Here is a 24,477-nt window from a genome sequence, read left to right on the forward strand (position 1 = left end):
GTTCACATTTGATGCTCAACAAGAATTAGTATTGGCTTCATCAGTGTCAACAATATCAGTCTGAATGCTGAATAATAAATCCATTCAAGATGAAAAGGGGTTACAAGCTGCCTTAGATAAAAAGAGTCTTCATCAACAAACTACTCTTTTCCCTCCGTCATGTTCATCAGAGTCTCTGGATCAATCACCAAATATCCTTCCCTATATTGCCAGGATTTTCGATAATGAAACTATTCAAGAACACAAAAGTTATTTAAAATCGAAAGAGGATGTCTATAATCAATTTCTGGCTCCTTATACCGAATCAACAACATCATCAACCCATGCGTCACCTATTTTAGCATATAATCAGTTTGAGGATGCTCCGATCTTTGAGGAACCATTACCACCAGAGAACAAGGAAGTCAAAATGCCTCTCCTATTAAAATCCCAGAAAGAGAATGTCTTTAATTCATCTTTCAAATTTGCAAGTGAGGAAGAAGAAGCAAAGTACTTGGATATGGTGGAAGTAATGACTGAGTATACAGACAGTGATTTCCTCAATTCAACATCCTCATCCATTTCCTCAATACGATCTATCTCTTCCATTAAATCCTTGCCAACCAACAATGAAAAAGGAACTATGAAATTTGATGACCCTAAAAGACCTCTTCTCCAAAAACACAACCATCAGCAACAGCTTATAACAAAAAAGACAGAAAAGAAAAAGAATAATGATACAAGACCTCCTTTCCTTCCTACCTCAAAGAATGTGACAACTGATGTTCTACCACCTCCACCACCTCCTCCAAAAAAGCTTTACAGCAATATTTCCTCAAAGATCTCTCAAATTTTCAAAAATACTCAAAAGAAGTCAAAAAATGATTCTCCCTCCAACTCTTCAGAAAGTGAAGAGTCTCTGCTATTAGTACCTTCAAAAACAAGATCTGTTTCCCCTTCTTCCTTAAATACCTCCCCTCCAGCAGCACCTGCTAATACAGCGACTAACTTGAAAAAAGTTGTAACCAACGTGAAAAACACCAACTCTGAAAAAACTCAAACGACTCACGCTTATCTTAAGAGAAAGAGCATTTCGTTTGTGATATCATCAGCAACTACTTCCAAATCCACAAAGCAATCAACCCCACCAGAGAGATTAACCAAACTTAAGGCTGGTCCACGAAAGCAATTACAGAAGAGTGATACCTCTCCAACATTGCTTAAAGAACCTCCAGCATCTTCGCTCAGATCTTCATCTTCCCTCATTAGTTCATTCGTAGCTGAATTCAATGAAAGAAAAAAGAAAGTGGAGTTTGTTGCTGGCTCAAACTCTATTGCGACACTGCATGCCATTGAAAGAAAAATCAAAGAAAAGTTCCAGATTGATCGAAAGCAAAAGATTGGTTTGAGCTACTTTGACAGGGAGTATAAACAGTGGCTAGAGGTTGATAACATAAAGGAACTTCAAGGTGCTAAGGTTAAAGTAAGCATTACAGAGGAAAAGAGCGAACCATCTTCAATATCTAGATCAGATTCATCAGCAGGTACTGACAGTCCAAAATCTCCATTCCGAGACACGTTTGAAATTTCTAAAGGTTGGATTATTATCAAGACATTAGGTGTTGGCAGCTTCGGTAATGTTATGCTTTGTTTTGATTCGAATGCTAATGAAATGATGGCTGTCAAGAAGATCCTTTACTCAGCAGAGAGTCAAGTCAAGCAAAAGATTGAAAAGGAAACAACTATTATGAAGAGCTTGAATCATGAAAATATTGTTCGTTTTAAAGGAGTTGAATTTTCAAATGACTTTTGCTTCATTTTGATGGAGTTCCTTAGTGGTGGTTCCTTGAAACAAGTTCTCAAGAGAATGAACAAAGGATTATCAGAAGCTGTAGTCCAGTTATACTTGAAACAAATTTTGGTTGCACTGAAATACCTTCATGAGGATAGGGACGAGCCAATCTATCACAGAGATCTCAAAAGTGAGAACATCTTACTCAAGAATGCAGAAATCATCAAATTGGCTGACTTTGGAGAAGCCAAATTAATTTGTAAAAATAGCCACTTAGATAAATCAAGACAAGATGGATCCCTCACCAAGACTAAAGCAATGACGGGAACAATACCTTTCCTTAGTATTGAACAATTGAGAGGAGAAACTTGTTATAAGAGAAGCCATATGCCAGACATTTGGAGTTTGGGAATGACCATTCTCGAAATGTTAATAGGAAGAAATATTTGGTTCTCTTTATATCCAGCCAATCTTACCACAGAATATCAATATGTAGAATTTATGATTAACAATACGCATTTAATTTATGAAAACATTCCGTCTTACATATCTCCTCAATTGAGAGATTTAATAACGAAATGCCTTTCTCTGTAAGTAATTTTCTGTCAATTTATCCTAACCAAATACAGAACCCCTGAACAGAGGCCTAAAGCTTCTGAACTACTCCGCCATGAATTCTTTGAGCTCGACTTTTCAAAGAATATCAAGAATGACATGTGTGATATTTATAAGCAATTAGACACGATAAGAGAAGAATATCACAAGTTACACCTTGCCAGATTGCCAACTTACAAGTCTCTAAACAAGGAGAATGAAAACATTGTAAACATGAGCTCTCTATCTTATTCACAGTCATTTTTTGAATAAATAGTTAGAGCTTTATTTACATTATAGGGATCTATGTTTAGTATTTTGAGTGTTAATTAAAGAGCTTGGATTTTCTCTCTCTTTGATTTCGTTTTTGCATTCATCATTCTTTGTTAGATTAGTGAGTAGTGCAGTAGCATTTTTAGAAACTCTCTTGTTTGAATGCTGTGCTAGAGGCATTAGTGAGGGAATAGCATCCATTTTGAGTATTAAATTTTGTGCATTCATGTTGAGCGAAATATTGTACAGGCATGCTGTCAGATATTCTTTGGATTTGATGTTGACACCTGCTTCAGAGTGATCAAATCAAGCAATTCTGTTACAATACCAATCTCAAGGAGTGCCTTCTCTCCTTCCTTAATTTCAGAACAGATACATGAGATCATGATTGAAAAATCCAAGCACTTTCTGTAGGTGCTTTCTTCTTGATAAATTGGAATTGATAGAATCTCCGTTTCAAGGAGTTTATACACCTGAATGAGTCCATTTCTGTCATTGACAAAGTATTCAACCATACTTTCTTCTTTAGTGAGTAAGGTAACCAGACATGAAAGAACCTTTTCCACGCTCTTTATGTCTTTTTCCTTCAATACGCTTTCAAGTAATTTGGAGAGAGAAGAAAGAGTTTTGTTAGAAATGCATGAAGCCAAATAATCATTTTGTGAAATGTTCCAAACTGCTGTCGATGCACCAGTTGCCTTCTTTAAATCTTCACAATTTACCAACTCGATCATTTCTTCGATACATTCCTTAAGGTCATCAGTCAACTCATCAACATGCTCCATAACCATTGACATGCATACAAGACAATTTCCAGCATCTTCACCTTCCAAACTTGACAGCGCTTCTCCAAGCGCTGGTAAAATATTTGCATTCATGAGTTTTCGAGTAATTTCTTCATCTCTTTCCACACAAATATTCCAAACACAATTCAATGAGAGCGAAACGATATTAGAATGGAGAGAGTTGAGACCACAAGCTATGGCACTGAACATTTCTTCATTGTCTCTGATGGATTCAGCTCGATCCATAATGAGATTGGAAATGAGACTAATTGAATTAGTTTGAGCTTCTGTAGAAAGATCGTTTTCAAGTGCTTGACCAAGAATCTTGAAGATGTTTGAATACTTGATAAAATCTTCTCTGCTCTTTTCATCCTGAACAAGATTGAGTAAGGCACCAGTTGCATACTCAACTGCTAAAGTTTCGTCTACTTTCTTCTTCAATAAACGACAAACTTCTGAAACACCACCCTGTGCAACTATTTCTTCTCTACATTCATCATTATTAGAAACGTTCAATAGAATGCCACATATTCTTGGATCCAAACTATCATGTAGCAACTCTAACAATGTGGAAATACCTCCCATTTCTAATAATTCTTCTGCAGTTTCGTCCTCAGTTGAGAGTGAGAAAATAATGCCAATTACTTTCTTCCATGCAGCTGTCTGTGAGTTCCCTGTTGATAGTTTCTTCTTCAATTCTTTCAAACTCTCTTCAAGAGAACCTACAAAATTTGGACGAAACCATTTTAGAAACCAAAGGAACGAATCATTAACGTTGTAATAGGACATTTAAAGATTAATAATAAAACACTTACTGTGATGATTTAAACTCATTCTTTTGTTTTTTTCTGAATTGTCTTTCACACTTCAGTTTTGACCAACGAACAAGAATGAGAAAATTTGGTGTGACCATGTCAACCCAAAGTAGTAGATAATAACACTTCCTAAAATTGATGACTAGCGATAAAAGGCCATAAATACTTGTTAATGCCTTGATGATTAGTTACAATTCTTACTATTTAGTATCCTGAAGGTGTTTTTTGATAGTATTATTCAATAATTTGCATTGACCATATCGAGATAAATGGTAACAATGAGGAAATGCTGAATGGCATCCCAAAACGAGAATCAACAGAAACAGTCACACACTCCTATTGATAAGCACAACAGAGAGAGTTTGTGAATGACAAAACCACCCAGGTATAATCTTCCATCATTTCAAACAATAGCTTTTTTCATACAGCAAGATTACTCTATTCATCAATAGTGATCAATGAGATTCTGCTCTCGGTCTCATCTGATTGAACATTACATATTTCCTTGAAAAACCACCTTCTGATCCAACAAAATATTTAAGATTTTTCACAAAGATCACTCCTGAAAACTGTCTGTATCTACAACTGCTCTCAATTCAACTCCTAACATCTTTAAGGTGAAGGCAAAACCTATCCTCAATGAGTTGGAATTTTAAACAACTTTTGTTTAAAGAGAAGTTTTAGAACTTGTATCATGTATGAAGATGTCATCCAATAGTGAGATTGCTATCTTTAACAACATTCATATAGTCAACTGCCTCAACCTTTGCAAAAATTGAAAACAACCCTTTCAAACTTCCTTACTCCAATTAATCAGGAGCTGTAGATGAATATTAACCTAATACCTTGCAAAATGGAAACGGAAATTTATCTTTATAATAATTGAAGCTTCATGTCGTCGTGGCACATATTTACTTTCCTACTCCTCATCAAAGATGTCTTCGTATTGTTGTGAACAGCACAATATCTTCATCACAAGAAGACAGTGGGAATAATTTGTTATTTATCGCTCCTTCTCAAAAGCACAAAAAATGTCCCAACAAGAGAATACTCCATCATCACAAGAAAACACAACCAAGACAATATGGTTGGATGGTTGTTTTGATATGATGCACTTTGGTCATGCCAATGTTATTAGACAAGCTTATAATTTATTCCCAAATGTTAAACTTCTTGTTGGTGTTCACTCCGATGAAGAAATTTTGAGACACAAAGGTCCAACTATTATGAAGGCTAATGAACGTTATGAACACGTTAGAAGTTGTAAATGGGTTGATGGTGTTATTGAAGATGCTCCATACGTAACCGATCTTGAAATGTTAAAAAAGTATAATGTTGATTATTGTGTCCATGGTGATGACATTTCCTTTGATGAAAATGGAGAAGATTCATACAAGGCTATTAGACAAGCTGGTTTGATGATGATTGTACCAAGAACTGAAGGTGTTAGTACAACTGATATTATCGGAAGAATGTTAAAACTTTCAAAATATAGAGAATTAGTTGCTCAAGGAATTGACCCAAGTGGCATTGAAGAATTAAAGCCACAAAGTGAAGTTGATCAAACTTGCATTTCTCCATACACTCGTACTAGACAACATTATCCATCAGTTAACCAAATTAATCAATTTGCTGCCAAGACTTCTCCACCTCCACCAGGTGCCAAGATTGTCTATGTTGATGGTGCTTTTGATATGTTCCACACTGGTCACATTGAATTTTTGAAGGCTGCTAAAAAGCTTGGTGATTACCTCATTGTTGGTTTGCATGAAGATAAGGTCATTTCACAATTTAAGGGCCCACATCACCCAATTATGAATATTCATGAAAGATTATTGAGTGTATTGTCTTGTAGATATGTTGATGATGTCATTATTGGAGCTCCATTCATTGTCACACAAGATTTGGTTGATGTTATGAAGATTAATATTGTAGTTTCTGGAACTGTTTTGGAACCTGAAGTTAAGGTTGATCCATATGAATTGCCAAAGAAGCTTGGTATTTATCATCAAATTGAATCACCATGTAAAGAATTGACCACAACAAATATTATTAACAGAATTATTGATAATGCTAAGAGATATGAAGAAAGAAATGCTAAGAAGCAAGCTAAGGAAGTTCAAGGTATTGCCAATTTGAACAATTAAATTGTATAATAAATTATTTATTTTAATAACATGCACAAGCACTTTGAAATTACAGAACTTCAATACTATCCTAATTTATGGTACTAATTGAAACCTGAAGATTAAATGTAAATCCATTTGGCGCCAAATAATAATTAAAAAAAAGTAAAAATGTCTGATCAAGGTCCACCACAAGGAACTCAAGAATTAACTGTCTTTGTCCAAAATTTGCTCCACCAAATGGTAAGAAGATCTAGAAAATTTGTGATGATAGAGTAATAATAATTAACGGATTTTGTTTTTTCGGAAAATTAATTTTGTGTGGATTGTATTATCAATGATTCATCAAACTATTATTTTGGATTGTTATGATTTGGAAAATAATTACTGGATAAATGATAAATAGCAAAAAAGATTCCAAGATATGTCTGATACCATTATAAAGAGGAGTATGTTTAAATTATTGTTGAATATTAATTAAACTAAATAATAATAACTAGTCGATGAAATGGGAACAAGAATCGATGACTTGGAAAAGAGTATTTCAGATCTCATGGAACAAGCCGGTAGTAAGTATTATCACATCACACAAATATTAACAAGCACCAAGTCCCTGATGAACAACAAGGAAAGGACTCTTCCACAGATTCATCCACCAACAAATAAAGATCTCATCTTCAATTGTATTCAATCTTCATTCTAATCAATGAATGAAGGTTACCTCGTAATGTGCCTCTTTGAAGGACTTTCATCTCCTTCTCTTTTCCGTAGCCTTTTTAAAAAAATCAACAACAATATCTTGCGTCTTTGTCGGTGCTGATTTTCTCTTGTACTATAAATATCAAATTATTTGGAAAATCATCACAATGATCATTACATATCGAAAGCACTCTAAACCGAACAAGATACAACATGTTTTCTCTCTGGTGGTATTTATGATGGTTTTATCAATGATGTCAATAGTGGTTTCATCTCTTCCTCTTCTTTCAAAAACAAGAGCTTTACCGGATTTTATTCCTCTCAACTTTAAATCGAGTTATCACTTGGATAATGTTGTACATAGCAAACCTATTTATTTTGAGTTGGCTCTTTCGCCCAATGAAACTTATCAAGGATTTTCAATTTCAATTTTATGTGATGGTGGAAATGGATGTAGTAATACTTATACTAGCTTGAATGTGAGTCTTGATCCATACTTGTTATTGGATGGGAAGTCAATGTGGCCATATAATGAATCAACAATTTATCCAGGTTTGACCATTACACAATTCTCAAATCCTCCATTCAAATCTGGAGTCACCTATTACATTGCATATGCCAGTTCTTCTGATATACCAAGTGCAAGTGTTGCATGTCAATCATTCCCTTCAAATCCTCGTCAATTAATGATGAATTCAAAGGAAACACTGGTTTCAATCAAGAGAAAAAATCAAAAAAATCTATTTGATTTTTCAGTGTTCGTTCCAATTGCTCACAATAATCAAGTTGATGAATTAACAGAACATTACAAATCTCAAGAAAAGGCATTTACCTTATTCAAATCATCTCTCTCACATGTTGCTAATGGAGATTTTTCATTTGTAAGAAAGAATATTCACCCAAAGCACTACTCATCAGATCACTTAAAACTCAAACACACAGACTTTTGTCGTTCGTTTGAATATAAGGTTTATGAGGATCATTCACCTTGGAGAAATATTTGGTCAAAGAAGGAAACAGCTCCACAATCAACAGAATATTTAAAGAAATTCTTCTTGGAAAATCAAGATAAGATGCATTTAATTTTCGATTCAAGTAACCATAAGGATTTCTGCTCTCTTATTCAAGATGTTCCATTTGGTATTTTCAACTACAGAGCCAATTTCTCTGATAAGAAATCTGTAACCTTATTTGTAACAATATCTGTAGATGGAGTTGTGGAATATGTCCACTATCCACTGGTTATTACTCCAACAAATGATACTCTCTTTAGCAAGTTCTCTGATTTCACTCACAGAGTACTTTCCAATATATCAAACTATCTGTTGCACTAAAACAAGTTGGTGATCATAATCACCCAGTTATAGCAACGAGTTCAGATAAATAAATTTTAATTATTATTTTGCACTTCTTGTTTAAATGTTGTTTGTTGTGCTTCTTCAATTCTTTGATAATCATGAAATAAATAGGTAGCCTCCACATCCGAAATTAATCTCAAAAGGTTTTGGCAAGCATCAACCATCGAAGATGCTGTTGTTGATAACTGTAATTCATCCTTTTCATTTTGTGTCTTATTTACATATTTATTATTTACTGAAGCAGTATTACTATCCATAACTCGTGATGATTCAACAAGTGTTTCCATCAGTGAAGCTAATCTAGTTGTTTCTCTATCCAATGTTTCATATCTAGAATCTGTGAGAGAGAACAGATCCTTTCCGAGATGTTGTGCTTTTGTTGTATTTACAACTTCTTGCTTTGGCTGCTGGAGTTGTTGTGTGGAGGGATTTCTTTGCATTTTTTTAAATTTATTAATAAATTTTTGTTTGATTTATTTTGTTATTAAATCTGTATTATTGATGCTCAGTAGCAAATGATAACCAGAAAAAAGTGGTATTACTGAGTGTAAGTTTTGCTTAGGATTAATGACCTAGGTCATGTTCCAGTTCTTTTAAGGTAAAAAGAGGTCAAAAGCTCCGATGAGACGGAATCGAACCGCCGACCACAGGATAACAGGTACAACTACAGTCCCATGCTCTACCAGCTGAGCTATCATCGGTACATTAATTGGTTTATTTTTGCCTTTAAAACTTCTAAAAATAAGCAAATTTGATAACACAAGAAGTTCAACTAAACACTGAGTGCTTTGGTGGAATGTGAACATTGTGCTATAAAGTGCAGACTTGAACTTTACCATGTAGAAAAAAATGCAAGCTCAAGATTGCACCAGTTCATCTCCTTGCGTCGAAAAATTGATCATCGACCTCGGAAAGAAGATTCAGCAAGGAGAAAACGTTGAGGAAAATTCAAAATTATTGAAGGAATTAGAAATACAAGAAGGATTGCCTCTTTCCCAGAATGTGTCAAATATGTTATATAATTTGGATATTATTAAATTTTCGGATGAAGAATCTTTGATAAAATCCGTATTGTATGAAGATGTAAAAATTATGAATGAAAAGAAATTATATGAATGGTTGGAAAGTAAAATGGAAACTGATAGGGAGTGCATGTTGAGCTATCTTATAAAACCAAAGAGAATTCTTGAAGGAGAAGAGAAGGATCAATTCGAAAGGGTTAGACTTGGCTCTATTTGTTTGAGAAAGATTATTGAAATGTTGGATCCAATTCTGTTTAATTGGTTTTCATATGAAACTTATCAAGATTTGAGACAATTTTATGGAGAATTTACTTGTGACAATTTTCTTCCAAAATCACAAGGTCCAATTTCAACATTCAACTTAATAATGGATTTGTATTGGAGAAAGGAATACTTTACTTGTTTTTCAATTGGTATTACCTTTTTGGAGAGAACATTGGGCGATTTATTATTACTTGTCTCGAAAAAATCAAAAGATAACCCAAATGATTTGGTTTCAATTATCGAAAATTTCAGAGAGTTAAAAATTAATGAGCTGTTGATGGTTGAAGAAATTGAAGAGGCTCTTGGAAAGGAATTTGTATTTATTTTCAGATGTTTCTCAGGCCCACTACAAGGATTGAATTTAAGAAACGTTTTATGGCATGGATTTTTGGATTCTGAAAATTTCCCTAGATGCTTTGCATCTTTCCTGATCCTTCTCATCATTAGCATTTCAAAAAGAGAGGAAACCAAGCAAGTATTAGAGAATGCTTCCTCCAAGCAAGTTAGAAGATCTTTCAATACAATGCTGGATATTCCCGTCAATTCTGGTAATCCATTGAGAAGAGACTTTTCTGATTACATCAAGAATGGAGAACATGCATTGGAAGAGAGTTTTGATTTAATTGATGAGAGCTACCTTATACCATACAGAAGTAAGAGAGATTGGAAAAAGTCTATCGAATACTATAGAAATGGGCATATTTTCTTGAGCTTTGTCACTCTCTTCCCACATTTAGAGCACGCCTTGAGAAGAATGTTTGCCTACTCGAATAATAATTTTGAAAGGCTCTTCTCAGCAGAGACTGACCAAGTTTACACAACATTTGATGAAATTATGCACCCTAGCATTGATTATACAGAGGTTTCATCAAATTTGACAGATGGTGGTGATAAGACCTCCACTTGGACATTTGAAAACAGAAACCGTATATTTGAAGAAATAGGAGATAGCCTCATGTTATCCCTCTTTGATATTCTCTTCTTTAAGGATGGCCCAAGAATAAGAGACAAGTTGAGTCATGGTGTTGTTGATCCACATCAAATTTTGGAAATTGAAAATCTGTCTGAGCAGGTAATCGCCATCGTGATGTGCATTATTTTCAATTGTTCCACACTCAATAGAGAAAATCAATCAACTAACGAGCTAACCAATAAGATTTTAGAATTAAGAAATAATTTTACCTTTCAAACCTACCATCCCCAAATGAACTTTTTCAAAGAGTTTGACACCACTCTTGAAAAGTTCAAATCATTTGTTGAAAATACAGTTTCAAAAGCTTATTATTTTAGATATAAGGATGAATTTACAAAGAAATTATTTGAAAAGTATCCAAATACAGAAAGAGGAGAAAAGAGATTTATCGTCAAGCAATCATCAGATTTAGTCAACTTGATTGAAGTCTATAATAAGAGAATGCAAGATATTGGCCACGATTCAGTTGTATATAGAGATTTGTATCAACACAATATCAAACTTAACATCTTACTTGAAGAACCATCCGAAACAGAAACTATACAAAGTTTGGATTTGGAAATGATACAAAATTCATTTGCTACCCTTAAGAAAACCAAAATGAAACCAAGACTTCCATTAACATTTTGTGGAAAAGTTGGAAATATTCAATCGATAGAATTTACAAAAATATACAGACTCACAGATATTGTAAAGGCCAGTGGACAATTTGTTGATGAAGTCACTGCACTCTTAGCAGAATTGGAAGAACCAATTTTGAGTAGAAAGGCCTACTCTAGACATAGAAAGCGTTTCGTCTACACTTGCTACAATATGATTGACTTTTACAATCAATGCATTCTCCAACTTATGGCAGTTGAATTTTTATCCCTTAGCCCTGTCAACAAAATTGAATTGGACGAAAGAGGAATTATTTTGAGATTGGCTCGAGCAAGTCCACCAAGTGTGAAATCTTCAACATTAGACAAGATTGAAAAGCTAAATCTCGAATGGAAAACATTTATCCAAAATATCCAACTTGAAAAAAGCCCTTAATATCTCTCTTAACAACACACTGTATAACTGTATAACAATTCATTGAAATTGAAATCAATTTCAGTTATTTCATAAAAATTTACCGCCAAAAAAATTACAGTAAGTTTTTTGCTTTTTTGGCAATATCAAAACCTTTAAAAAAAAATGGCAAATGTAGCAGCAACTCTTTCATCTTCTTCACCAGTTCGCTCTAGAAAACAAGCTGCTACATCTTCAAATTCAGGGGCGAATGCTTCCCTCAATATAAGTAACCTCAGTTCCAGTAGTAATTCAACAAGTGTTTATAGAACACACGAATATACGGATCAAGCTCGACATATTAGCTTGAGTCCCTTCATTTCTCTTCCTCATTTAAATCCGGATAATTCAAATCCAAGTCATACATCGACAAAATCAGCAACAGCTACCCATAGTCCTGAGGCAAACAGAATTAAGGTGGGAATGGCTAAATTATTGGGATCATTTGATTTGTTGGAACAAGTGGAGATGGAAAAGAGAGATTGGAAAGATGCCATCAAATCATTACATAAGAGGTTTGTGTCACCAAGCTTACTTTTCTAATTAGTATTTTGAAAAAAAAGAGGAGAACTACGTACCACCTATGACATGTCTCTACTGCTGACATTAGCAGGGAGATTGAAAGTATTTTCTGATCCATCAATTCGGTTTTCAAATGAGGAATTGGAGGAAGCCCTTAGGTTTGCATCAATGGAAACTGTAAAGGTTAATGATGTTGTATGTGAAGTGGATTATCCAACAAAGAAGCCACAGTATTTTTATGTGGTCCTTAAAGGAAGTATTTCGTTAACATCCTCTCCCTATCCTGCCTCTTATAAAGTGGGAAAGAGAGGTAGCAGTTTTAGAAGTAACTCTGATTATACATCAGCATCACCAAGATCAAATTTTTCATACAAGAATATTTGTAGTTTCTTCTCAGGAGATGCTTTTGGAGGTGATTTATGTAATGATGAATATTCAAAGGAAGGATTATGGAAATGGGTTGCAAATGAGGAAAGTGATATATTAAGGATACCTACGGAAGTTTACAATAACGCTATCAAACCAAAATATGAAAAGGAACTTAAATCAAGAGTTTCCTTTTTGAAGAATTTGGTTGTACCATTGTTTGGTTATTACAAGCCATCAATGCTTTATGAATTGGCAAAATCATTCTTTGTTCAACATTTACCATCCAGGCACACAATAATCAAACAAGGAAGACCCGGAAATATGATGTATTTTATCAAATCAGGAGAAGTTGCTGTTCTAAGGAGACTTAAATTCCAAGACACAGTGGGTGTTAAAACTACTGAGTTTGTTAGATTTGTGGAGCTGTCAAGATTAAAGCAAAAAGAATATTTTGGAGAGCGAGTTCTCTTGGCATGTGTAAACGAAAACCTAAATGAGTCAAAAACTGACATTAGTATTTCAAATAATTACTGCTCAAGACTAGCCTCAATTTATACAACCACAGAGACTATTCTGTATTGTATCAATAGAACCAGTTTTTCAAATTGTAAGTGTTAATCCATTAGTTCTCAATAACTAGAATCCTCAATAACCCAAACAGTTTTCAATAAGGATGCCATAACTAAAATGCAAAAGTATGCCGATACCTATCCAAGAGAGAAGGAAATTAGAAAAGTATTTGCAGGTCAACAGGAGTGGCAAAAGTATAAATCGAAATTAATGAGAGAAATAATCGAGAAACCGAAACCAGACGAAATACTCTCACCAAGAAATAAAATGTAAATAATATAATGAGCTATATAATTTATTGATTCTTCTTACCATCCAAACCTAATTTAGCAAGAATATCCTTAGCTTGAGGTGGCAATTTAGAAATACCCAAATCAATGTACTTCTTAGATTGATCACAAGCAATCTTGAGAACAGAGTCAATTTCATCTTGTTTCCATTCATAAATTAATGGGAGAGTGAAGAGGACATTCAAAGCAAGATACAAGAAAGTTTCACCGGCCATCTTTTTACCCAACCAGCTGACAATGAGAACAACAACACCGAAAGCAAGGGTCTTACCCAATTCCTTACAGCTCAAAATGTCAAGATAATACTTCAAGCCAGAGTTAACGTTTGCAACGATACCAGTGACAATCTTATTGACGAGTTCTTGACTAATTTCAACATTTTGGAATGGGAAAGTATGACTATTAAAATATGTTAATATATGAATTGGCTCAAAAATAAAACTTACTTTGGATTGTTTTGAATAATTTTAAAGACAACCATGTAACCAACAGAAATGAGAACTTGAATAAAGACAACCTTGCCAATGAGGTTGACAAGTGTGAATTCATATTTGCAGAGAAGGAGGAAAAGAGCTTGAATAGCAAGGAAGACTGGGACAGTGACAAAGATATTTCTCCACATGAGAATATCAGCCAAACTTAATTGTTCAACTGGAGTTTGATCGGTTGGATTAATACTGAAAGGAAGTGGTTGTCCCTTGCTAGATCTTTTAACAGGAGTGGCAGTAAGAGTTGATGTTGGTGTTGTGGTGGCAGCAACCTTTGGAGTAGAAGTTGTTGTTGTTGTTGGAGAAGTAGAGGCAACAACTGGTGTAACAACAGCCTTTGGTTTTTCTTCAACTACATCAGCAACAGTTTCAACAACTGGTGTGATTGTTGCAGGAACTTCTGGTGTAGTAGTAACTGGTGTTGTGGTTTCTTCAACCTTTTCATCATCATCAAGAGCAGTAAAGCTGGTTTGTTCTAATTCTTCGGCAGACATTGTGTTTTGCGTTTTTTGATTTTTTTACAACGATGATTTTATATAAAGCTTAGGAATTTTTTATTTTTAGAGTCCAAAACGGAAATTAAATAATGAGCGCCAAGACAATTAAAACATATTTGACACTTTTTCATCAAAGACGTGTCTTTAAGAAGAAGAGACATCTTTGAATTTCTAATGTCTTAGAATATTTTCGTGTTTTTTACAGTGATATGAAAATTTGATTCATAGTTGAGGTTGTTTTTCAATTTTTGCTCAATATTATCTTTGGTTTTATTTGAAAATTGTCCTATTCAATCTTGTTCTTTTTTTGAAAATCTGATTCATTACTCAACATTTTCAAATATACCATTCTATCCATCCATACGGTTACACCATCTCTCAAATAATAACATTTTATATGGATTCTTTCTTGTCTCTCAAAATCAAACACCTGATTATAATTCTCTCCACGAGAACTTCGTAGTAAACCAAATTTCAGAGGCTTGGAAAAAAGAGAATCAAAAATTTTGAATTAAAAAAAATTTTGTTGAACAAGGATCATCAGCTCATCACTGAAGGATAAAACCACAACAAGAGAGGACAGAAGAAGAACATCAAAAAGTATAATATTGGTTCTCATAAAACGCTTGATTATTGTTCATCATATTTTAAAATTAATTACCGGAACAACGAATTATAATTATAATATTATTATTATTTAAATAACAACATATAAATTCATCATGAGTTGGGTTCCAAACGAGCAAGGACTTCAACAAGTCATGGAACTTCTTATTAACAGTAGGAAGGGAAGTACACAAATTCAAAAGGAATGTACTCTGAAGTTACAACAATTCAACGATAATGTTCACGATTTCAACAATTATTTGGTACACATCTTCTCTAAATGTAAAGAAGTTGATCCAGCTGACAGACAAGCAGCTGGTCTTATTTTGAAAGCTAACTTGAAACAAAAGTTGGTTTCTCTCACTGATATTGAAAAGGAACACTTGAGATTATTGTTATTGGAAGCTCTTGGTGATGATATTCCTTTCATTAGATCAACAGCCGGAACTCTTATTGCTTTCATCTTTTTTTGGGACCAAATTGAAGCTTGGCCACAATGTATTTCACAACTTTTGACTCTTCTTGGTAATAGTAATAATCAACAACTTGTCGATGGTACAATGGCTTGTTTATCGAAAGTTTGTGAAGATAACTATGCTCAATTTGAGGGCGATTACGCACAACAGCTCACTGTTCTTATTCCAGTTTTGATTAAATTCATGGAATATCCAAATGAAGGTATTAGAAAGAATGCTCTCAGCTCAATCCTCCAATTCTTCCAATTGGATCCAGTTCCTACTGCCATTACTGATAATATGGATGCTTACTTGAGATCTCTTTTCAATATTGCCAATGATAATTCCGTAACTCTTCGTAAATATGCTTGCCGTGCATTTGTCTTGCTTTTGGACATTCCTCACTATTTGAAACAAGCCATTTCTACTGTTATTGAATATATGATTCACTGTACAGCCTCTGATGATGAAACCTTGTCATTGGAAGCTTGCGAATTTTGGACTGTTTTACTCAGTCTTGATCCAAAGAATCCATGTCAACCATTCTATCCAATTCTCCAAAACCATCTCCCTCAACTTGTTCCAGTTTTATTGAGTAAGATGCAATATTCTGAATTTGAACAAGCTTCACTTTTACACGATTCTGAAAGACCAGACAGAGATTCTGATATTAACCCATCTGTTTACCACATCAAACCAAAAGACTCTCTCGAAGAAGAATACGACGACGAAGATGATGAAGACTATGAAGATTTTGATGAAGACGATTTTGGTGGTGATAGTGATTGGTCTTTGAGAAAATGCAGTGCTACTTCATTGGATTTGTTATCTAACGTTTTTGGATCCTCAATTCTTCCATATTTGTTACCTCAAATTGAACAAAAGATGAATGGTGAAGTTCCATGGCCAGTTAGAGAAAGTGCAATTTTGGCTTTGGGTGCTGTTTCTGATGGATGCATGACTGGAATGTTGCAACATCTTCCAAAGTTGATCCCATATCTTCTTGCTGTTATTAATGACGAAAAGCCATTGGTAAGAAATATTACTTGTTGGTCTTTGAGTAGATATGCCAGATGGATTGTTGAACAACCATTGGACAAGTACTTTGAACCAGTTTTGGCTGCCATCCTCTCTAAAATGTTAGATAACAACAAGTGTGTTCAAGAGGCTGCCAGTTCTGCATTTGCCACTCTTGAAGAAAATGCCAAGACACTTGTCATTCCATACTTGAAGCCAATCTTGGAAACTATTGCTAGTGCTTTCCAAATCTATCAAAAGAAGAATATTTTCATTTTGTACGATGCTATTAGAACCTTGGCTGACTCTGTAGGCTCTCATTTGAACAAACCAATCTTTATTCAACTTATCATTCCTCCACTCATTACTAAATGGAATAATTTGATGGATGACGATAAGGATTTGTTACCCCTTCTTGAATGTTTAACTGGTGTAGCAGCTGCTCTCCAAAATGGTTTCCACTCATTTGCTGAACCAGTTTTCCACAGATGTATCAAGATTATTCAAACTATCTTTGAAATTGACCAAAAGAGGCCACAAGAAGCTGACAGAGAATTTGTCATTTGTTCTCTTGACCTCATTGGTGGCATTCTTGAAGGATTAGGTCCAAATGTCAACCAAATTCTTACTACTTCAAAGTTATTGGATGTCTTGTTCATTTGTATTAAGGACAGATTCTCAGACGTCAGACAAAGTGGTTTGGGTGTAATTGGTGATTTGGCCAAGAATGGTATTGAATACTTAAAGAATGGTCTTCCTCAATTCCTCCCAATTATTATTGCCAACATTAATCCAAAGGCCCAATCAGTGTGTAACAATGCTTGTTGGTCTTTCGGTGAAATTACTGTAAAGATTGGTCCAGAAATTGCATCCTACGCCACAGAAATCTTCCCAAAGATGATTCCAATCCTCAATTCTCCATCTACCAACAACTCCCTTGTAGAAAACTTATCTGTTACCATTGGTAGAATTGCATTGGTTTGTCCACAAATTGTTGCTCCAAATTTACCAGTTATTTGCAAGAATTTGTGCTTGGGATTGAGCAAGGTTACTAATAAGATTGAAAGAGAACATGGTTATGCTGGATTGTGTGCTGCTATTAAGGCTAATCCTTCAGGAGCAGTTCAACACTTCTCATTCGTTCTCGATACTATTTCAAACTGCACTGATCCAAGCCAAGAGCTCAAGAATGAATTTGTGCAAATTCTCCAAGGTTTCAAGCAAGGAATGGGTGATCAAGCTTGGATTTCTTACTTGACAAGTATCCCAGAAGATATTACCCTTAAACTCAGACAAGATTATAACATTTAAACAATGGGATTGAAAGATAATTGATCTAATCCCAAGGATCATTTAAAATAGAATAACTCGCGACAACAACTTTAAATTAATCAACATGAAAACAAGGCACATCAGGACCCTGCCTCAAAACATCAGCATCAACAACCAACATCAGCAATAAAATATTAAATAATCATTAAAATTTATTGATGTTCTTCTTCGTTATGAGCAACAACATTAAGACCTCTTCTCAAATCAAAGTTGAGCAAATCAGAAACATTATCAACAGCTGAAGTTGGATCATGCTTGTGTGACATAAAGTGACCTTGTAATTCAGCACAAGTAAAACGTCTAATTTCCTTATGTTCTGCGAAAATCTTAGCACAGAATAAATCAGCACAATCGTATTCACGAGGATAAAAGTTGAGGAACATTTCTCTAGTTTGAATTTCATCAGCAAAGTCAATCAAATATTTTACATCAATTCTGCCAGGCCTAATTAAGGCATCTGGTAATCTGTCAATATGATTGGTGGTCATGAACAAAATTCTTCCTTCTTGAGCTACAACGCCATCAATACAATTCAAAAGTCCACCCAGTGTTACGTTTGATCCAGTTCCATGAGTGGAAAGCTCAGAAACTGAATTATCATCACTTGCTTCAGGTTGGGATGGATGTGGTGGTCTAGTTTGTTTTCGTTCCATCTTAATTGGAGCAGAAAAACAAGCATCAATATCTTCCAACAGTATTATAGAGTTGAATGGTGTATTCAATAAGAGACTGTTCAAATTATCATCATTGAGATTCTTATTACTAATATTAATGCAACAAATATTCTTATCCAAGGCACCTGCCAATGCAGTTACTGTACTTGTTTTACCTGTACCAGGTGGTCCCTATTTTGATAATTCAATTCAAAATTATAAATATTATTAAATATTATCATGATGTTAATAATACTAATACAATATAAAAAATATACTTACATAGAGAAGATAACCTCTTCTGAATGGAATACCATGATCGTTATACCACTTTTCAAGTCCAATAAAATTCTTAGCATCCATCAACAACTTTTCGAAAATATTCGATTGTAATTTAACAGTACTAGGTGGACGTTTCAATTTTGAAATTCTTGGCTCCCAAAAATCACAATACGAATCTGGAAGATAAATCAATGTTTTACCATGTTTAGATTCCAAATATTTCTGTTGACAATCGATAATAAATTCCTTCAAAAAGTTTGGACTTGTTGCCAAACAACTAATTTCAATTTGTTCACTTGGAGAATTTGGTGATGATCCCAAAGATGCACCTGATGATAAATTTCTTTCATATGAAATCTTGATAGTTTTTCCTTTAAATTTCAAATAATGAATACCAGGTGATGGAATAAATTTGATTGGAACTGAATGTTTATCCTTTTCAGAAGGATTATGTTTAAAACTAGAGAAATCAAAATGAGTTTTGGATGCTAAAATAGCCAAATGATTCGAATCTTGACTATAACTATCCTCAGCCAACCAATACATGAACCAATGATATGCTTCATCATTATTATTAATTTGCAACTTGCTCACAAAATTCTTTTGAAACAAGTAATTAATGGAACTGTACCAAAATGTACCAAGTCCCAAACTTCCCAAAAACAAATACAAATGTCCAATATTAATATTCTTTGCAAGGCTGAGAAATTTCTCCCAGAGTGATGAAAGTGTTCCCGATGATCCAACTCCAACAGCAGCAGCAACAACACTTGCTCCGATTAATCCTGTCGTTGTTGATGGAGTGTTTGTTGTTTGCACGTTGTTTCCGAGAGTTGGTGATTGAACGAGCGTGGTGCTTGTTAGATTTGTATTCATTTTTTTTAAACTTTTAAAGTTTTCGTAAAATTGATTGAATTTGAAAGAAGCCAAAAAGGCAACAGTGTTAAAAAATATCAATTATTAAGAGAGTTTATTGGATAATCCACTTGGGTTTTCCAATGGAATCGTTAAGGCCATAGATGGGAATGATCTGTTGAAAATCTGTCTTGTCATCTCTAACCAATTGCATAATTTCAGGTGTGTTTGGAATTACATAATGAGACCAATAGTCAATTGTCTTTTTCTGTTTGGTATTCTTATCTTTGAGGTTATTTCCAAGAATAGACCATCCATTACTGGCCTCAATTTCCATACTTCTTGGCACAATCACATTATTATCCATTAATTGAAATAACTCATCTCTTAATTGCTCTCCATATGGTTGACTAGTTCCAGAATAATCACAACCAGAGAAACAAACATGTAATTTGATAGATCTACATTGTGGAGCTTCATTTAGATAGGGAGCTAACAATTTGGCTAAGGAATTGGCATTAACAAAGGCCTTCTGTATGGTTGGTCTTACTGGACCAGACGAAAGTAAACCGAAAGTTCCATCATGAGCATAAATGTGAAGAGAACTGTGTTGATCTTTCAATTCTTTAGTATTTACAAGTAATGGTTGAAATTGCTTTCGGAATTGTTCCTTCATGAAATCTACAACCTCATCATCGACTGTTGTTTTATTCTTGTGGTATCGTCCTCTGATTTCTAATGTGCAAACTTTCTTATAGTTTCCATTCTTATATTTTGTGGTTTTTACACGATGGCTCGATAGGATCAGCTCGTTATTGAGTGCTTTAGAATTGGTGCAAGTGCCATTGTTGGTGAGGATGAGTAGTTGCATTTCTTTTTAAATTTTGTTTCTAATATTTTCAATTTTGAAATTGAAATTGTTTTTCATATTGAAATTGATATTTATTTCATGTTAGAAAATTACAATTCCAGAGATTTACCTGTTGATTTCTCCCATTGTTTGTATTGTTTAGTTTTTTGTAATCTGGAGAAAGTATCCGAAATATTCATGAATAATTCTGGCCAAAGTAAGTCAGTAAGAACTTTGACAGTCACAATAGTTGACACTTCACTCAAAATTGTGTCAATATTCTTGGACATGGCATCAAAACCTCCTTCTTCTTCACTCGATTGAATGTAAGTGCTATAACTTGGGAAGATTAACTTGTAGAACTTTTTCTTACAATCAGATGATAAGTTAATTTCATATTCTGAATAATTTCTAATAAAATCTCGTTCAATTTCTCTCAAATCCTCGACGGTAACGAGTGCATTGTAATTGGTATAGTTGGAAGAGATTGTTCTAACCTTTTCCCAAATGAGAATGTTTTCTGAGGCAAATTCCTTCTCTGCAAAATTTTTGAGTAAACCATAGAAATATCCATCTGAGATCATTAGGTATTCCAATTCGTTTTCTTGATTTTTACGAAAGGCAACTTTCTTTTTGGTAACTTGGGCTGCCTTGGAGTTGAAATCCTCTCCCACAGTTGTTCCATTGAGTTTGGCTCCAGAAATGAAATATCCTGTAGATTCTGGATTAATTACTGACATGTTACAGTTTCTCAAATTGGTATTGATGAATTTAGTGCCTGTAATTAAACACCTTGAAAATATACATTCAGCCATCGAGGAGTTACTGAAATTGGCATTGGATAAAGCAGTATTTGTAAAATCGCTTTGATTCAGAATCGTATTGGAAAAGTTTGATGATGATAAATCCATATTTGAAAAGTTGAATTGTTTCATTGAGCAACCAGATAAGTCAACTCCAAAGAGAGTTTTGGCACTTCTGAGGAATTCTTCATTGACCTTGGCTCTGTTCATTTTGGCATTCGAAAGTACACAACCAGTTGACTCCGATGCAATATTGGTCAAGTCGCAACCTTTCAAGTTGGTATTTGTGAAATTAGTATTATCAAATAGTGCTCCTGAAAGATTGGCTCCTCCCAAGGAACCACCTGTGAGATTGGCAGAGGTAAAGTTGGTATATCTCAAATCACACAAGGTTAAATTGGCATGTGCAAGATTTGCCTTCTCAAAGGTACAACCTCTAAGATTGCAACCACTAAAGTTAACCTCTGATAAATTCATTCCACTAAAATCAGAGTCTGTTATTTGGATCTTTCTGATATCCAAATCTTTGAGTGAGACAAGTTTCAAATCAATGTTTGAAAGTTTCACCTCCAAGTTTTCTCTTCTATGATATTCTATGATATTCTTCAGTTCGTAGTGTTTGATTCTGCTCTTCTTCTTTTCAATCTCAATACCAAACTTGGTGATACTTTCAGTGAGCAAATCGTTGGATTCTAATTGAGATTTGAGTTTTTCCATGTTGAAACTTGTGGCTACATCAATCAATAATCTTGCAATGTTTGGATTGACTGATATTTTGCCAAATCTAAGCCAATGGAGAATGAGTAAGAATAATTCAACATCACAATCAATAAAGTGTTCCTCATCAAAATCTGTAACTTCTTTGAACATTGAAGCCAATGAGGATGTTGGTTCATATTCTGTATTCAACAATGTTGAAAGAGCTACATTGATAATCTCACCACCAACATCTAATTTTACACATTGTGAGAATTCTTCTCTTGATGACATGAGAACAATATTTGATATTTTGCCCTCCAATTCTCTTGATTGAGATGATAAATATTCCAACTTGGATTCCAACTGTTTGATTGACTGATCAAAAACAACTGCCTTTGTTTGACACGTTGATTCTGATTCATTGATTTTCTTCTTGAAATATACATCCACTTCCTCAAGATATGAACTGCATTTGCTTTCCATGTGGTTTTTAAAGAATCCTCTCAGTACATAATTTTCACATTTCGAACAACGAACCAACAATCCCTCAATCTGTCTCTTTGTAATATCTGAAATATCTGAAAGATTTTCTCCCAAAATTTCATCCCTCTCACAAATATTACACTTCTCCATACATTTTAAACATTCAGAACAGAACATATTTCCACAATTGTTATGAGTTTTGGCTTCCAAATCCAAAACTTGTTTACACGATTGACATTTCAAATCATTAGAAATGTTGCTCAATTGTGAAACAAACACAAAAGGAGATCCACTGTCTTCACTTGAAGATGACAAAGTAAGAGAATCTCTCATTGAAATTCTTTCCTTTACGAAATCTTTCTGCATGAGTGAGTCAACCAGAACAGGAGGTGGTGAATCCCCTCCTATTGTATTTCTAAACATTCTTCTTTGAACCACTAATATTTAACATCATTAGTTTCGAATAATATAGAACCATGAAAAACACAAAAACAATCATTAGAATTGATATCATCATTTCTTGATTATAATCACTTACCTTCCTCAAAATCTTCCTTGTCATCTTCCAAACTAATAGGTGAAGATGTATTCGAATGTGTATTTGAACTACTCTTGCCATTCACTTCCATAATACTTTTTCTAAAATTCTCCTGTTGACTATTCATCACAGCAACTCGTGGAGAAATTGATTTTTCACTATTCGATGAAGTTGATGACAATGACGAAGGCGAAGGAGGAGTAAATGTTGTCATTCGATGTTTCGCATTATTATTATTCGAAACATTATTTCCAACACTTCCAGTCGTTGCCAATGATGATGCACCCGAGGATGATGAAGATGAAGATGATGAATCTAATGTTTGTGTTGTTGTTGCACTAATTGTAGAAGAATTTGAAGAATTTAGATTATTGTTGAATACGACAGCTGTTCTTCCTCTTCTAACTCTCACAATAGGACGAGTGGGTGAATCTGATGCAGTTGATGGGGAGTTTGTATGGTTGATGGTGCTAGGGGAAGGTGGTGTATTCTTGTCCATTTTCGAATACACTTTACAGAGTTTCGTTTTGTTTCGTTTGTTTTCTTTTTTTGATGGTGAAGAAACTTTCTGGATTTTTGTGGCTTTGTAAAGTGAATGGTTTGGAACTGATTTGGTTTGTGGATTCGCCCGCTGGAAGTTATTTTGAGTTTAAACTGGAAATTGGTCAACTTGATATTTTAAATATTAAATAGATCTTTAATTTAAATACTTTACAGAACATACATGTCGTAAAGCGTTTGTAATAAGTGAAAGGAGTAACAAGGACAATTTCTGGGCTCCTTTTTATTCGAAATAGTCATGTTTCGAATACTGTTTGAACTTTCATTACATTGGATAACCCTCAAAAACCTATTCAAATTAAGAATTTTCTTCTTTATTACAAACTAATCAAATAAGAATCTAAGGTAATCCACACTTTTTGAAGAAACACTTTCAATATCGCATCTTGATAACACACTTTATCTTTTTCAAAAAACTCAAATTCGTCAATGATGGATAAATTAACCCATTTCATCTTGCATCATATCGCAATGTTGGACAATTTTTATGATTCGAATGAGATGACGCTCAAAAACGACAAAAAAAACATCTCTCTCAATATTTAGAGTTCCTAGGATCCTGTATAATAACATCTTGTTCTTCTTGGCAATGAGGTTTTCGTATTTTGTTTCGAATTACTGTTTCTTTTACTTTCTAATAATTTTATTGTTTGTGGGTTATTCGAAAGGATACGCCATTTTTCATGATGGAGTGGCTGGTTACTCGAATAGCCAAACAACTGTTCGGAATCTAGACGAATCTGTTTCTAATAGTTTTGCTTTGGATCAACTAGAGTATCCTTCCGATAATGATATTGCCTACTTTCCAGCACTCTCTCAGCCCTATTCAGTTCTCTATTTTCCATTAGATAATACCAACAATGATTTATGTCAA

At 34.2% G+C, this 24,477-nt stretch overlaps 10 protein-coding genes and 1 non-coding gene across 11 annotated transcripts; 6 read left to right on the forward strand and 5 right to left on the reverse strand.

Moving 5' to 3' along the window:
* Positions 1 to 64: 64 nt before the first annotated feature.
* Positions 65 to 2,365, forward strand: NAEGRDRAFT_52213 (uncharacterized protein; the record flags this gene model as incomplete). The annotated part of the gene is made up of 1 exon (XM_002672424.1): positions 65 to 2,365. The coding sequence occupies one exon, from the start codon at positions 65 to 67 to the stop codon at positions 2,363 to 2,365; it is 2,301 nt and encodes a 766-aa protein (XP_002672470.1).
* Positions 2,366 to 2,595: 230 nt separating this feature from the next.
* Positions 2,596 to 4,212, reverse strand: NAEGRDRAFT_81203 (uncharacterized protein; the record flags this gene model as incomplete). The annotated part of the gene is made up of 1 exon (XM_002672491.1): positions 2,596 to 4,212. The coding sequence occupies one exon, from the start codon at positions 4,210 to 4,212 to the stop codon at positions 2,896 to 2,898; it is 1,317 nt and encodes a 438-aa protein (XP_002672537.1). The 3' UTR covers positions 2,596 to 2,895.
* A 1,057-nt stretch (positions 4,213 to 5,269) lies between these two features.
* Positions 5,270 to 6,385, forward strand: NAEGRDRAFT_60866 (uncharacterized protein; the record flags this gene model as incomplete). Its single annotated transcript, XM_002672425.1, has 1 exon — positions 5,270 to 6,385. The coding sequence occupies one exon, from the start codon at positions 5,270 to 5,272 to the stop codon at positions 6,383 to 6,385; it is 1,116 nt and encodes a 371-aa protein (XP_002672471.1).
* A 770-nt stretch (positions 6,386 to 7,155) lies between these two features.
* NAEGRDRAFT_81204 (uncharacterized protein) lies at positions 7,156 to 8,469 on the forward strand. The gene has a single exon (XM_002672426.1). The coding sequence runs from the start codon at positions 7,231 to 7,233 to the stop codon at positions 8,395 to 8,397; it is 1,167 nt and encodes a 388-aa protein (XP_002672472.1). The 5' UTR covers positions 7,156 to 7,230; the 3' UTR covers positions 8,398 to 8,469.
* Positions 8,470 to 9,038: 569 nt separating this feature from the next.
* Positions 9,039 to 9,122, reverse strand: NAEGRDRAFT_t584. The gene has a single exon. It is a non-coding gene; the product is annotated as a tRNA-Tyr (tRNA).
* Positions 9,123 to 9,270: 148 nt separating this feature from the next.
* NAEGRDRAFT_52217 (uncharacterized protein) lies at positions 9,271 to 11,715 on the forward strand (the record flags this gene model as incomplete). The annotated part of the gene is made up of 1 exon (XM_002672427.1): positions 9,271 to 11,715. The coding sequence occupies one exon, from the start codon at positions 9,271 to 9,273 to the stop codon at positions 11,713 to 11,715; it is 2,445 nt and encodes an 814-aa protein (XP_002672473.1).
* A 144-nt stretch (positions 11,716 to 11,859) lies between these two features.
* On the forward strand, positions 11,860 to 13,467 carry NAEGRDRAFT_72454 (uncharacterized protein; the record flags this gene model as incomplete). The annotated part of the gene is made up of 3 exons (XM_002672428.1): positions 11,860 to 12,248; positions 12,297 to 13,231; positions 13,286 to 13,467. 3 exons carry the CDS (start codon positions 11,860 to 11,862, stop codon positions 13,465 to 13,467), a joined length of 1,506 nt encoding a protein of 501 aa, XP_002672474.1.
* Positions 13,468 to 14,491, reverse strand: NAEGRDRAFT_59208 (uncharacterized protein). The gene is made up of 2 exons (XM_002672492.1): positions 13,931 to 14,491; positions 13,468 to 13,883 (listed from the first exon to the last, which is right to left on the reverse strand). The coding sequence occupies exons 1-2, from the start codon at positions 14,464 to 14,466 to the stop codon at positions 13,490 to 13,492; spliced, it is 930 nt and encodes a 309-aa protein (XP_002672538.1). The 5' UTR covers positions 14,467 to 14,491; the 3' UTR covers positions 13,468 to 13,489.
* A 700-nt stretch (positions 14,492 to 15,191) lies between these two features.
* On the forward strand, positions 15,192 to 18,030 carry NAEGRDRAFT_59209 (the record flags this gene model as incomplete). The annotated part of the gene is made up of 1 exon (XM_002672429.1): positions 15,192 to 18,030. The coding sequence occupies one exon, from the start codon at positions 15,192 to 15,194 to the stop codon at positions 17,856 to 17,858; it is 2,667 nt and encodes an 888-aa protein (XP_002672475.1). The 3' UTR covers positions 17,859 to 18,030.
* Position 18,031: 1 nt separating this feature from the next.
* NAEGRDRAFT_72457 (uncharacterized protein) lies at positions 18,032 to 19,690 on the reverse strand (the record flags this gene model as incomplete). Its single annotated transcript, XM_002672493.1, has 2 exons — positions 18,032 to 18,724; positions 18,815 to 19,690. The coding sequence occupies 2 exons, from the start codon at positions 19,688 to 19,690 to the stop codon at positions 18,032 to 18,034; spliced, it is 1,569 nt and encodes a 522-aa protein (XP_002672539.1).
* A 94-nt stretch (positions 19,691 to 19,784) lies between these two features.
* On the reverse strand, positions 19,785 to 23,541 carry NAEGRDRAFT_59210 (uncharacterized protein; the record flags this gene model as incomplete). Its single annotated transcript, XM_002672494.1, has 3 exons — positions 19,785 to 20,491; positions 20,650 to 22,941; positions 23,043 to 23,541. The coding sequence occupies 3 exons, from the start codon at positions 23,539 to 23,541 to the stop codon at positions 19,785 to 19,787; spliced, it is 3,498 nt and encodes a 1,165-aa protein (XP_002672540.1).
* Positions 23,542 to 24,477: the final 936 nt, after the last annotated feature.

Source organism: Naegleria gruberi, assembly GCF_000004985.1.
Source record: "Naegleria gruberi genomic scaffold NAEGRscaffold_53, whole genome shotgun sequence".
In the NCBI taxonomy this organism is placed as follows: Eukaryota; Heterolobosea; class Eutetramitea; order Acrasida; family Naegleriidae; genus Naegleria; species Naegleria gruberi.

What these genes read in the sequence shown, in the direction of transcription:
- NAEGRDRAFT_81204 (XM_002672426.1), top strand. Translation starts at nt 7,231, where the DNA reads ATGATCATTACATATCGAAAGCACTCTAAACCGAACAAGATACAACAT.
- NAEGRDRAFT_59208 (XM_002672492.1), bottom strand. Translation starts at nt 14,466, where the DNA reads ATGTCTGCCGAAGAATTAGAACAAACCAGCTTTACTGCTCTTGATGAT. An exon ending in ATTATTCAAAACAATCCAAA is followed by an intron (nt 13,884 to 13,930) that starts GTAAGTTTTATT and finishes ATATTTTAATAG; the next exon opens with TCATACTTTCCCATTCCAAA.